At 38.3% G+C, this 14,086-nt stretch overlaps 1 protein-coding gene across 8 annotated transcripts in view; it reads right to left on the bottom strand.

The window, feature by feature from the left end:
* The window catches only part of LOC127934027 (ryanodine receptor 1), a 115,214-nt gene that overhangs the window by 83,021 nt on the left and 18,107 nt on the right, over positions 1-14,086 (bottom strand). For 5 of the 8 annotated variants that reach the window (XM_052531196.1, XM_052531197.1, XM_052531198.1 and 2 more), the window contains 3 exons: positions 6,485-6,604; positions 5,696-5,797; positions 3,400-3,420 (listed from right to left, as the gene is read on the bottom strand). In XM_052531196.1, the coding sequence (XP_052387156.1) occupies positions 3,400-3,420; positions 5,696-5,797; positions 6,485-6,604 (243 nt within the window). The remainder of the gene's footprint in view (positions 1-3,399; positions 3,421-5,695; positions 5,798-6,484; positions 6,605-14,086) is intronic. The other 3 variants (XM_052531200.1, XM_052531202.1, XM_052531203.1) reach the window with 1 other exon arrangement.

Here is a 14,086-nt window from a genome sequence, read left to right as displayed (position 1 = left end):
AGTGTGATTGTTTCAACCTGTCTGCCTAGTCCTGCCTTGTCGTGTTTTTGGATTTGTATTCTTTCCCTGGGTACTGCTCTTGTCAGTCTAGACTGGTTCTGCCTCCGGTCCCTGCCTCACCTCTCTTTTGGATCTTCTGAGACCTGACCCCCAGCTCCTCTCTGCACTCTGTCCTTTCCTTCAGGCATTTTGGTGTGACTTGACGCTGCGTCCCCCAACGACGCTCTGGTGGATGAGACCTGACGTTGCGTCACAGAAGACGCTTGGACTGGTCCCCGCTGAGAGATTTCTTTTGCTCTACTCTGAGGAGTAGCCATTCTTCTGTTTTTTTCCCTGTTTGCCCAGTGTGGGCTAATAAACTCTGTTACCTGCATCTGAGTCCCGCGTATCCCTGACAGAATAGTGCCAGATCGTTGTTCGCCAGTTAGCCAATTGCTCAGCCACTCTGTCTAGTCACTTCTAGTCATGACATTGTTGGTCCCCTGTCAGGTTTTTGTTGCTTCCTCCCGTTGTTTTGTTTTTAATTTTTTTTTTCCTCCGTCATTTCCTAGGCCAGGCACCTTCATCCCCACAGAAGTTTTCTTGGCCCACTCGGACACCGGCTCCCTCGCTTCTTCTTCTCCTCTCCTTTCTTTGATTCCCAAGCAGCCGCGCCATTGAGTGCCCTCTGCCGGGTGTTTTCTGCAAGGACATTTTAGTTGCTCATTGTTTCTGTTTGACTATTTTTCCTAATACCCTGGCTGGTTTTTGTTCTCTTTGAGGGAGTCTCTTTTTGGACTTATTAAAAATAAACAGGTCTCCTGCTGAAGCCTGCATCTGTGTTGTGTGCCTGACAGAACGATCTGGCCAAGATGGACACAGCAGGCACAGATTCTTTCAGAACCGCGTCTACACAGCAGGGAGTTATTTTGGGCCAGCATGAATCCAGACTGACTAACACCACAGGGGAGGTGAAGTTCCTGGCTAGCTGGCGAGCTCACCACTCGCATCCAAGAGCTGCAGCAAGAAGCTGCACAGGGTGGCCTAGATTTTCCTCTTCCTCGCCATGAGCCTGAGCCCCGATGCAATAATCCATCACCCTATGATGGAGATACCAAACCCCGGACCTTCTTGACCCAGTGTTCTGTGGTGTTTGCTCTACAGCCAAGCACAAATGCACTTGTGGAGTCCAAAGTGGCTTTCGTACTGACTGATGAGTGAAAGCTTGAGACTGGGGAACATCCATCTGGGAGACTCAAGCTCCCTGTTGAAAAGAAAATGGTGAGGCTATGTGACCGCTCTCTGCCAGAGGTCTGGAAGCAGACAACCAACTAGCTCGGCTTCGTCTGGTGGGTTGCTCAGTGACAGAGAATGCTATCCATTTCAAGACCCTGGCAGATTCCTGTGACTGGAATGAGGGGGCCTGTCGATCCATGTTCTGTGCTGGGCTAGAGGATGACATTCAGGACAAGCTGGGCACTTATGACTTGCCACATGATTTTGACAATCTTATCAATATGGCATTGCAGATCAAGGGTTGCCTTTGCCACCGTTGTCAGCGCCTGGCAGTTCGTCCATTCTGGAGGGTGGATGAGTTGTCTCCTGTTTCTCCAACAGACTCCTTGAACATTTCTTCCACTGAGCCTGGGCCTGTGCAGGTGGGGCGACTTCACCTCACTCCCCAACAGAAGCAGTAATGCCTGACCTAGGACTATGCCTGTACTGTGGCAAGCCAGGTCACTTTAAAGGCCAAAGCTCGCCTGTAAAGAGGGGGTTCCTGGTGAGTGCTACCCCTTTATTGCATCCTGCCTCCTCTCACACTCTCCTTCCTGTCTCTATTCAGTTTGGATTTTTCTAACTCCTGCTTGGCAATGATTGATTCAGGAGCAGAGGGCAACTTTAAGGAAAGCTCTCTAGCCACCCAGTGGGGAATTCCTGCCATTCCTCTTCCATGGAGCAAGATTTGTCTCGCATCTTGTTTGGGTGCTACCTGTTTTTCTGTGTCTGTGTGCCTTCTCTTGCAGGTGGAGGTGGCTGATTTTAGCAGAGTCCCGGCAGAGTACCACGACCTGTGCCAGATGTTTAGCAAGTCCCGTGCCACCTCCTTACCTCCGCATCACCCTTAGATTGTGCCATCAAGCTCCTCCCATGCACCTCTCCACCTAAGGGTCACTTGTTTTCCCTTTCCAGTCCTGAAAGAGAGACCATGGACAAGTATATTAACTAATCCCTCAAAGCTGGTCTCATCCGTCCCTCTTCATCTCCGGCAGGCGCCGGGTTCTTCTTTGTCAAGAAGAAGGATGGCTCCCTGCATCCGTGTATAGATTATAGAGGACTGAATGATATCACTATAAAGAAGGTAACCCTTGCCTCTTATGTCATCTGCCTCTTAGCTTTTGCAGGGAGCCATGGTCTTCACCAAGCTTGACCTCTGGAATGCCTATCACCTGATTCGCAGGAAGAGGATGAGTGGAAGACAGCTTTCAATACACTCATGGGACACTTTGAGTACTGGATCCTACTGTTTGATCTGACCAAACAGACCAAACAGTATGAGTTTCTTTTTGGACTTATTAAAATAAATGGATCTCCTGCTGAAGCCTGCCTCTGTGTTTTGTGCCTGACAATACATGACTACAGTACCGAGGAGGCCAGTAGTTAGTAGTGAAAAAGAGGAGGAAAAAAAAATCTGTATTTTAATTAGGCTGATCTTTTTCCAGATAATTTAATATATAAACATGCCAGGAGCAAAACATAAATACAACGTAATGTAAAACTTTGTGAATGAAAACAAACTGTTTTAGGTATATATATATATATATATATATATATATATATATATATATATATATAGTCAAACCTGTAAAACTACACAACTACTGTACACAATTTTTGATAGCTGAAAGTATAAACACATTTTCCAAAATAATTAATAAGTAAACAAGCCACAGGCAAGTTTGTGAATGACATTTGAAATCTGCAGATCTGTGTGGTTACAGGTTTCATGTAGACCTGCTTATCAGCTTTCATGGCCAGGAATAAGTGTTAGTGTTGTGGGCCATAGACTGAATCACCTTAATCAGCATTCAGTGGCACTGAGCTCATCTTACACTCTGGAATGTTCACTCGTTCTCTCTCTCTCTCTCTCTCTCTCTTTCTCTCTTTCTTACAAATGTATACACTTATACACACGGACGACATGTCATTTGAAATGCCATTTGAAGATCAAATGAGATTCCAACTCCAACCAAACCAGACAAAGTGAGGAACAGGTGACAGCAGTCAAAGGTCAAACAGAAGTAAAGGTTTAGAGGTGAAGAAGAACTATAGCATTATTTCATCCACACTGGACACCGAGTAGGAGATTTAGATACAGAGGAGAGGAAAGGTGCTGAGGTTACGATGAGACATTAGACATACCCATTTTTCCAAATCGACTGCCTAAAGTTGGCAGGAAAGGGAGATGAAAAGTAAAGAGGGAAACAAAAAGTACAGGAAATTCAGTTACACTAACAAATGTACCCTCTAACACCAGAATATAATTCTAATAACCCGGGTTTTAGATGACCTCATGCCCCTAACATATAACAAAACAGCAGGATGAAAATTGTGTGTATGTATAATGAGGTCCAACAACACATTGACTGACAATTGACAACATATTGAAACGGTTTATTACTATCTATCTCTCTCTGTCTGCCTGTCCGTCCGTTCGTCCGTCTGTCCATCTGTCTGTCTAACTGTCTGTACGTCTGTCTGTCAGTCCTTCTGTCCATCTGTTTCTTTCTCTGTCTGTACGTCTGTCTGTTTGTCCATCTGTTTGTCTGTCTGCCCTTTTGTCTCTCTGTCCGTCTGTCCATCCATCCATCCATCCTATCTATGTGTTTTTTAGATGTTTTTTCTGATCACTAATTTTAAAATCAAATTTTCTCTGTCCATCTGTCTCTGTCTATCTATCTGTACGTCTGTTTGTCCGTCTGTCTGTCTGTCTGTCTGTCTGTCTGTCCTTCTGTCCATCTGTCTGTCTCTCTGGCCGTACGTCTGTCTGTCTGTCCATCTATCTGTCTGTCCGTCTGTCTCTCTGTCCATCCATCCATCCAATCTATGTGTTTTTTAGATGTTTTTCTGATCACTGATTTTAAAATAAAATTTTCTCTGTCCATCTGTCTGTCTGTCTGTCTATCTGTCTCTACGTCTGTCTGGCCTTCTGTCTGTCTCTCTGTCCGTATGTCTGTCTGTCTGTCCATCTATCTGTCTGTCTGTCTGCCTCTCTGTCCATCTGTCCATTCATCCATCCATCCATCCTATGTCTTTTTAGATGTTTTTCTTATCACTAATTTTAAAGGTCCCGTTCTTCGTGATCCCATGTTTAGTTAGTGTGTTTAATTTTGTTGTTAGAGTATAAATAATATCTGTTAAAAGCTCAAAGTTCAATGCCAAGTGAGATATTTTATTTACAGTTTTTCTCAGTCGCTTTGGTACATTTCTCGAATCATCCTTGAGATTTGCAAAACAGTAAGTGCATTTCTCAAAACAACTCGTACAAAGAGCAAAACACCATGGATTACCTGCAAAAGCCAGTCTTTTGCTCGAAATCCTTAGTTCATCTCTCAAAATAAATATCTGTGTCAATGAAAATGTCAGTGCCATCAGAATGACAAGTCTTTGTGTCATAGTTTACGGATAAGACGATAAAATTGCTTAGTCATGCTGTCAATATAACAGTGTACACTGGAGGGATGTTCTGATGTAAACCATGGCAACATTTTGGATGACAGTTGCTGTATTGAACTGTATGCCATATGCTTATGTATGCCATAAAATCATTTCAAAAGTACAGATTTACAAATTACTGTACTGGGGTATTGACTGAAAGAGACTGAAAGAATTCCCAGTTACACTTTTACTAGTGGCCCAAAAAAAAAAAAAACTTTACAAAGCCATTGTGATATAGAAAAGGAAAAATAAATATGGACACAAAGATGAAAATAAGTCAATTTTCAGAATTTGCAACTCTTGTGTTGTGCTCTGTCTATGCTGTATAAGCTTTCCAACTGAAGATTCATGAGATGAACCTTTGATGATTCATGAGATGAGCTATTTCAGAGAAATGGTTTATCTGTGGTTTATTCTCTTCATTAGTAAAGATTCACTTGCATAATTCATGCCAAATTGACAAAAAGTCTAATAATAATGTGTAAAAAATACAAATAAAAAGTGTGCTTGGCAGTTTATGACAACTAGATTAACCATTTAGCATTTAATGACCTATACGATGAACTAAATGTTTATAGATGTTTTGGGTGGTTAGACTATTTGCACAGAAAAGTATATAATAAATTTTGAGCGACTGATAATGTAAGAAACCGCAGATAAAAGTGTGTAATCAATTGCATGAATGTACAAAAGCAATCGCAACTTGTTCAAAAGAAAGATAATCTGGTTTTATGATGTGTATAAATGACTAGAGGATGTGGAGGTTGTACAAGTAGTTTTGAGAATTTCATTTCTGATTTGAGAAATGCACCAAAGTGACTGAGAAAAACTGTAACAGAATTTGCCTATGTAAATTGTAAAAGCACGTAACAATTAGATATTTTTAATCATCCCAAAACTTTGTTCACGATTCCTTTTCTTTTTGACCCTCTGCTTTTCGAATTGCTCCCTGCTCTCCACCTCTCCATCGTTCTCTCTTTCTCCTTTATGAGACTCTCACCTCACTCATATCCACTGTGTTGGCCAGCATCTCCTGCAAAGCTCGTACTGAGAGCGACTGCTCCAGTACAAAGGCACAGATCGCCAGATCAGGCGGCACATTCTGCAGATGAAGACAAAGAAACACACACATTTTTGGACATAAATATAGTTGTTACATTGGCAGGATACCCTTAACAATTCAAGGGATCTTTAAAAACAATGTTTAGTTATGAAAAATGTTGATTGCTGCTTTCAGCAGTGCTCGTGAATGTATGAAGCAAACCACGTTTTCTTTGTCTACTGCAATGTATTTGTGTTCAGTCATGTCAAATATTAATATTAAATATGAATAAAATAACAGTATGCATCTAAAAAGCAATTTTAATACATATAATAAACATATAATTTAAAGTAAATCATTATGTGATATAGTAAAATAATGTGGTATGCTGGATATTGTAATGAGGAATTTTAAAATATTACTGAAATAACTTAAGGCATGTAAAATTTTATATTTAATAAAAAATACTTCCATATAAATGTAAATAAATCAAAAACTGGTGTGGTACAGCCAAAACATATGTTTGGTACACTGGATAACTTAAATGAGAAATATAAAAATACAAATGTATTGTATTATTTGCATCATAAAAATAACTGTAATATAGATATTTTATATATTTATAAATAGCTATATATTATTTATAAAATAACCATGATGTAGCTAAAAAACATGGTCCACAGTGGATATTTGTAATGATGAGTACCATTCCTGCCCAGGTTGTTAACACCTTTTTGATGACTTTACCTGGGCATTAGACGTTGTCTCTAGAAAGCACAGACGGTTCCCGAAGCCTTCACAGGAAAGACATAGTTTGATCTGCTCCTTCAGAACAGTCGCGGTACACTGGAGCACAACTTGGTCCTCCTGTGACCCAGAGCAGGTTGTGAGAAAGAAAGAAATAAAAAGAAAACCCAGAAGGAATGCAAAGTGAGAGGATGAACAGACCCATATGGCAAAGGTGACAGTGACAGGGAGAATGGGATGAAATAAATACTTATTAATATACGTGCAAATATGTTGAATGATAACACGCTGATTAGTGAGACACAAATACACACACACACACACAAGGGCTAGTACTGTACGTTCATAGCACAGTGCGTGTAAATACGGTAATAAACACACTTGCTTCCAAACACTCTCCACCTGTCACATACAGCATTCTCAGCTGTTCCCACCACTGACTCATGATGTAGCTATATCTTCCGCTCTCTTCTCCTCTTTTCTCTCTCTCTCTCTCTCTCTCTCCCTCTCTCTCTCTCCAACCTAATTTTCTCCATCTTTATTTCTCTTTCATATTTCACTGTGTTCTAGGTTCAGTTTTTACCCTCTTCTGTAACAGCACTTTTGTCAAAACTCAAGCCTCACGATTTATCTTCTAACCTCCTATACAGTAGGTTTCAGAGAATTTTTCACTGCCACAGTCTGTCCCACAATCCCCTGCACAGAGGAAATGGGACCAGTCTATCCTTTGTAAGGGCACAGAGCCCTTTAAAACAGTCATAAAATGTTTAGTCAAAAAACACATCTAGGAAGAAAGAATATTCGGTATACAACATGTATTAAAGCCATTGTGACTTATAATACAGTATCTACTTATTACTTAAGGCCCATGTTTTATATTCAGAGATCAAATTACTTATTTTAAAGGGATCATATTGACAATTATTTTAATACTGGTTCACATTTTAGTGTTTTAAAGTAGAACAAATTGGACCATAATGTAATCATGGAGCAAGATAAGCAGATATAGCCAGGTATAATCAAGATATACCTTAAATTCAATCTCAGGTTTGTTGTTGGAAGAAGGCTGTGTGTGTGTGTGAGAGAGAGAGAGAGAGAGAGAGAGAGAGAGAGAGAGAGAGAGAGAGAGAGAGAGAGTACAACTCTGATACTTACAGGAATATTAATTTTTAAAATAGCAAAACACTGAGTGACTCACACTCCTTGTTGGACTATATTCAAAACCCAGAGACAAAATCAACCATCCAAAAAATCAAAAGTACAGGGTGGGAGATAACTGATGTCTATTATTATTATATGAAATGAAACGTTAAATGAACACATTTATACACAATATAAATATTTATTCAGAATTTGATATAAATACATATATTTTCAAATACTGCAGCATATGATACACTTCTGATGTATTCGTATTCTTAGAGATGCACAGAAACAGCTGTTCAGTACCTATAAGGCGGTATTTATTCTCAATTTATGGCTGATATAGTTAGAATCTATGCTATAGTAAAATTCTATGCTATCTGTCTCAATAAATGACAAACAAATTACTCAAGAAAAAAATATTGTAATTATTTTAAATACTACAAGTGAATTTAGGACTGCAACATTATAATATTATATTTTTTTGAGTGTTAGATTACAGAAATGTACTAAAATGTTAACAAAAAATATAACTAAAATGTACTAAAATGTATATATATATACATATTATATATATATACATATTAACGATATATATATTAGGAGAAATTAGCATAATTTAATATTCTGTACAACACTGATCACTATGGATAAATAGAAGACAGCTCTGACATCTGTAAAGGGTCCCTATAAAAAAATTATTAAATGTTATACGAATAGAACTTGATCCCTATGTGAAAAACTAAAATCATACACAAATCTCTTTTATGAATGAAGTAGAGCCATTAATAACATCTGTAGTGAGCACTAAATCATTCTGAGCCTTTGGTCTCTGGGTAAGCCGCTGTGCTGAGCCTCATGATCTGCAGGATTAGCTCATCCATGTATCAATAGGCCCAGAGCAGCGCTGGGGTTTGGAAGATGCGGGACACTTTACACCACGAGACACAAACAATCAGCGCTGATGTGCTGCTAAATGCTTCAGAGCTCATGCAGATTACAGAGAAACAAAGAGAGTCGGAGGACAACCTGGGGAGGCTTGGAAGAGTACCGAACTGCCTTATCAATGTCACACTTATTTCTTCCTCTTAAGACTAAATGCATGGCAAGCAAGCGTAAATACTCTTAGGGATTCTCACCCATTATTTCCAATGGCAGGTGCATACACACTCAATGGCGTGTTAAGGCCTGTTCACACCAAGTATGATAACTAAAGAAAGATAACGGTATTAATGATATCCACACCAAAAAGTGTCCAGTTCCTACACCCCTCAAAACACATCTGTTTTAACAGTAAATGGGCTTAGGATACACATGCCCATATTTTAGACCTCTCATCTGCAAGCTTTGCACATGCAAAAACAGGCTCCATTTCAGATCCGTTTTTTAATATATATATATAAGAAAAGAAAAATAATTTTTTACACTTGGTGTTATTCAATTTCTAATAATACATACACGAACAGATCAAAAATCCAGTCAAAATCCAGTAATATTGTGAAATATTATTACATTTAAATATCTGTTTTCTGTTTAAAATTAATAGGAAAAAATTATTTGGGATTTTTTACAAGCCTTTAAGGTGTCACATGACTGAAGAAACATTGTTAAACATAAGTTTTTGCTGCTTAATATTTCTGTGCAAACCGTGATAAAGTATACTACAGTTCTAAAGTTTGGTTTTTTTTTTTTTTAAGAAATTAATACTTTCATGCTGCAAGGATGCATACAGATTAAAAGTGACAGTAAAGAGAACAAAAGTGATAGCAAAAGATTTATATTTCAAATAAATGCTCTTCGCGTTTTTTCCACAAAAATATAAAGCTAAATAAAACTGTTTTCAACATTGATATTATTATTAATAACTGAGTACAAATAATAACTGATAATAATTAAGAATGGTTTCTGAAGGATCATGAGACACTGACTATTGGAGTAATGGCTGCCAAAAATTAAACATTGTTTGTAATATCGTAAATATATATAAAAGTAATAAAAATAAAAATAATATAAAAGTTATTTCTTACAAAAAAAACTGCCAAAAAAAAAAAGAATTATTCCACAGTAAACTTATTTTAATTTATTAGAATAATACATATCTTTATATTCTATATTTATCCATCAGTTAAAATAAGAACACCAAATCACATCATATCAATTTAATGGACTGTGAGCTGACACAGCTGCTGTGTCAGTTAAATAATTTTGCTAAGCTCTCTAAAGAGCCCAACTGTGTGTTTACAGATGTGCTGTGGCACCTGTGGGTGTCAAAGAGCATGCTCGATCACCTCTGATGTCACAAAGGTCTTAGTGGGGTCAGTGGAAGCTGGGCTGTAACTTAATGAGACCAGAGTTGTGCAAAAGTCACAGTAGCCAACTGTTTCAAGGCTGTTACTTATTGACGTATTTTCCCATTATACTGGTGTATATCATCTGCCTTGAACACGGCACTGAATATTGATATGTTGTGTTGCAATTCAGCTATAAGGAATAAGAGGCCATGTTACATAGTCAACCTTAAATACAGTCTTACTAGGATTTCAAAGAATGTTTATTTATTGCAGCCCAAAATGACTGACTGAGTTTAGAAAAAATATATATATATAAATGTTACCATTTTTTGGTTTTGATACCATATGGAAGCCCTTTCCAAAACTGTTCATAGCTTTAACGTAACAAAACGTATGGCTATCTGAAGTTGGCTGATTGCAATGATTTTCTGGAATGGAATGTTTAGAAAAGTTCATTTATTTCAGTAATTCAACTCAGACTGTTAAACTTGTGTATTAAATAAACTCAATGCACACAGACTGAAGTAGTTTAAATTCCTTTAATTGTGATTATTTTGGCTAACCCCACCAATCTCAACAAATTAGAATACTTCATAAGACCAATAAAAAAAAAAAATAATAATAATAATAATAATAAAATTTTAGTGAATTGTTGGCCTTCTGGAAAGTATGTTCATTTTCTGTAAATTAACTGAATACATGGTAGGGGCTCCTTTTGCTTTAATTACAACCTCAATTATGCATGGCACTGAGGCGATCAGTTGATGGAAGCCCAGGTTTCTTTGATTTTTTGGTCTCTTGTTTCTCATTTTCCTCTTGACAATCCCACATATATTCTCTGTGGGGTTCAGGTCTGGTGAGTTTGCTGGCCAGTCACATCATGGTCATTTAACCAACTTTTGGTGGTTTTGGCAGTGTGAGCAGGTGCCAAATCCTGCTGGAAAATGAATTTTGCATCTTCAACAAGCTGGTCAGCAGAATGAAGCATGAAGTGCTCCAAAATTTCTTGATAAAGGGGTGCAGTGACTTTGGTTTTCAAAAAACACAATGGACCAACATCAGATGATATTGCACCTGAATTCATCACAGACTGTGGAAACTTAACACTGGGATTCAAGCAACTTGGACTATGAGGTTCTCCACCCTTCCTAGACTCTAGGACCTTGGTTTTCCAAATGAAATACAAAACTTGCTCTCGTCTGAAAGGAGGACTTCGAACCACTGGGCGACAGTCCAGTTCTTCTTCTCCTTAGCCCAGGTAAGACACCTCTAACATTGCCTGTGGTTCAGGAGTAGCTTAACAAGAGGAATACGGCAATTGTAGCCATTGACTCGTCTGTATGCCTTGACCCCAGCCACAGTTCACTCAAATTCTTGAATTTATTTTGTTTGACAATCCTCATAAGGCTAAAGTTCTCTCGTTTGGTTGAGCATCTTTTTCTTCCACACTTTTTCCTTCAACTCAACTTTCTGCTAACATGCTTGGATACAGCACTCTGTGAACGGCCAGCTTCTTTGGCATTGCATGTTTGTTGCTTACCCTCCTTGTGAAGGGTGTCAAAGATTGTCTTCTGGACAACTGTCAGATCAGCTTCTTTGGCAATGAATGTTTGTTGCTTACCCTCCTTGTGAAGGGTGTCAATGATTGTCTTCTGGACAACTGTCAGATCAGCAGTCTTCCCCATGATTGTGTAGCCTAATGAACCAAACTAAGAGGCCATTTTGAAGGCTCAGAAAACCTTTGCATGTGTTTTGAGTTGATTAGCTGATTGGCATGTCACCATATTCTAATGTGTTGAGATTGGTGAGTTTTTGTTAAACGTGAGCCAAAATCATCACAATTAAAAGAACCAAAGACATTACTCCAGTCTGTGTGCATTGAATTTATTTAATACACAAGTTTAACAATTTGAGTAGAAATACTGAAATATATGAAGTTTTCCATGACATACCAATTTATTGAGATGCACCTGTAGATAAGATCCCTAAAGTCGCAAAAATTAAAGTCTCAAAGCTAAAGAGATATTCTGTAAAAAAGTTAAGACTTGTCCATGCCCTAAAATGGCTTGTTTAAACATGCCCCACAAAGAAAGAAGGCATATGTTTTTATTATCGCTGTTGCCGTCGGCGCCATGTTGTGGAGATGCGGTTTCATTGTAAAAGCGAAAATACTTCGTTTGGCCTTAAAAACAAGGAAACAACTAGAATTCATTGGTGAAGTTGTAATACCACACTGTTCCAGAACAGTTCAACCCAAATATTCAGATGTGTGCAACACATTATATGGAGGACTGTTTCCTGATCATGGGAGAGTAGACTAGAGTTTTCTGACTCACAGTCTATAAGTTCATTTACATATGTAAAGGATTTGTCACTGGTGATTCAAACGTTAGGTTTGAGCAGTGTAGATTAGCGCTTTTTGTTTGACATTTTAATGATATGTAACGCAACACTGCTACACAAACTAACTTAGGAGGGAAAAGGGAGATGCAAAGTGGGCCATCAAAACACATAACAGCGTTTATAATTAGAATGAGTGTGGAGATTCCCCTTCTCCTCCAATGTGCTGATAAAGACCTCCTCAAGCCAAACCCTTCATTCTGACTACAGCCATCACTGACTGCTGACACAGACAGATGGAGGGACAGTGTGGGTGGATTAACAAGAGTAGACATGAAGCAGAAGGAGGGCTGGTTCAATAAAGACTGTCCCTTTTCAAAATGATTTTGTTTGTCCCGACTAACCTGAAGCATAAAGGCACATACTCTTTACCCGCACGACCACCTGCAACTATTTCCCAATACAAAATGTCACTTTCCCTCTAGGTGGGCTGCTTGTATTCATACAGCCACCATTTATGGGGTTATGGTTATTGTTTTCTTGTTGGCACAAAGGAATTCCAACGTTTTGTTTTGTATGTCCAATGATATCATGAAAGCTAAAAGTGGAGAAGCCACAAAAATAGCTTTGGTGGCTCCATGCAGAACCTTATCATTCCTACAGCTCCATAAAAATATGACACCTTTTAAAACTAGCATTTATTTTCTAGCATCAGAGGAACATGTGCCCATGTCATAACTGTCAATGTAGTTTAGCTGACTGGGTTTTGATAGCAGATCTTACTGCAGGGAGTCACTCCATGAAGGAGATATCACTTACCATGGAGACAGGAGCACAGCAGGTGAAGAGGACGACGAAATGGTTGTCAGTGTCCTACTTCACAGCTTTTTAATGATTGGCAGCATTTTGACAGCCACACAAATGCATTACAGAAACAAGCAGCGTGACAGAGAGGGTCGCAAAAGATTTGTACTTTCTGTGTTCAAAAAGTATTAAGACACTTTTTAAAATGAAAAACTATTAGATGCAAATAAATGACATTAGACCTAGAACTCATTTTATTTTTCTAAGCCATTGTTACAGTTTCTTTCAAGCGACTAATGTCAATGTGATGTTAATGTACAGTAGTTCACTGCATTAACTATAAACATGTTCCACTAATACTTGACAACTAAAGTGTCTAAATGCTAAACAGTATTATCTCATTTACAACCTAACAAACATATTTTGGTAAAATGCTTTACTCAAAAACTGGGCTTGTTCTATTTTACTTTTAAAAAATCTGCTGTTGTTTTGATATTTAATCTATTTCAATGGCATTTTAAAATATGACTTTATTGTCCAAATATTTTATGACTATTTTATAACTCTACCTGACAGAAAAAATATCTTTCTCTTCCAAACACACATACACCACACTTACAAATGCATCTCTCGAGTCTTTCATTTACCTTTTTTCATTAACACAACTTGAAACATTATTGCAATTCTTTTGGTCCTAACCATGTTTTGCTGATACCTTACAATTGTATCCATCTACACACTTCTGCTCCTGCCTCCCTCTCTCTCTCTCTCTCTCTCTCTCTCTCTCTCTCGTGGGCTTTCCCCCTCTCCTCAACATTGCTATTTTGGGTGAGTGCACCTGTCATACTCACATTCCCCAATTAGTTCAGAGGCTCTTTCAGGGCAGAAGAGTCTCTGATCTCACAGACACACAAAAAACCATGCATTAACTACAATATCCCATAAACTACTTAGACCACTGAAATATTTTTCAACCAGGATCCATTAAATGTAACACATTTGACAGAAAATAAATAACTACAGG

This window comes from Carassius gibelio, chromosome A18, assembly GCF_023724105.1.
Source record: "Carassius gibelio isolate Cgi1373 ecotype wild population from Czech Republic chromosome A18, carGib1.2-hapl.c, whole genome shotgun sequence".
NCBI classification, from domain to species: Eukaryota; Metazoa; Chordata; class Actinopteri; order Cypriniformes; family Cyprinidae; genus Carassius; species Carassius gibelio.
This window is presented reverse-complemented; position numbering and strand designations above follow the sequence as displayed.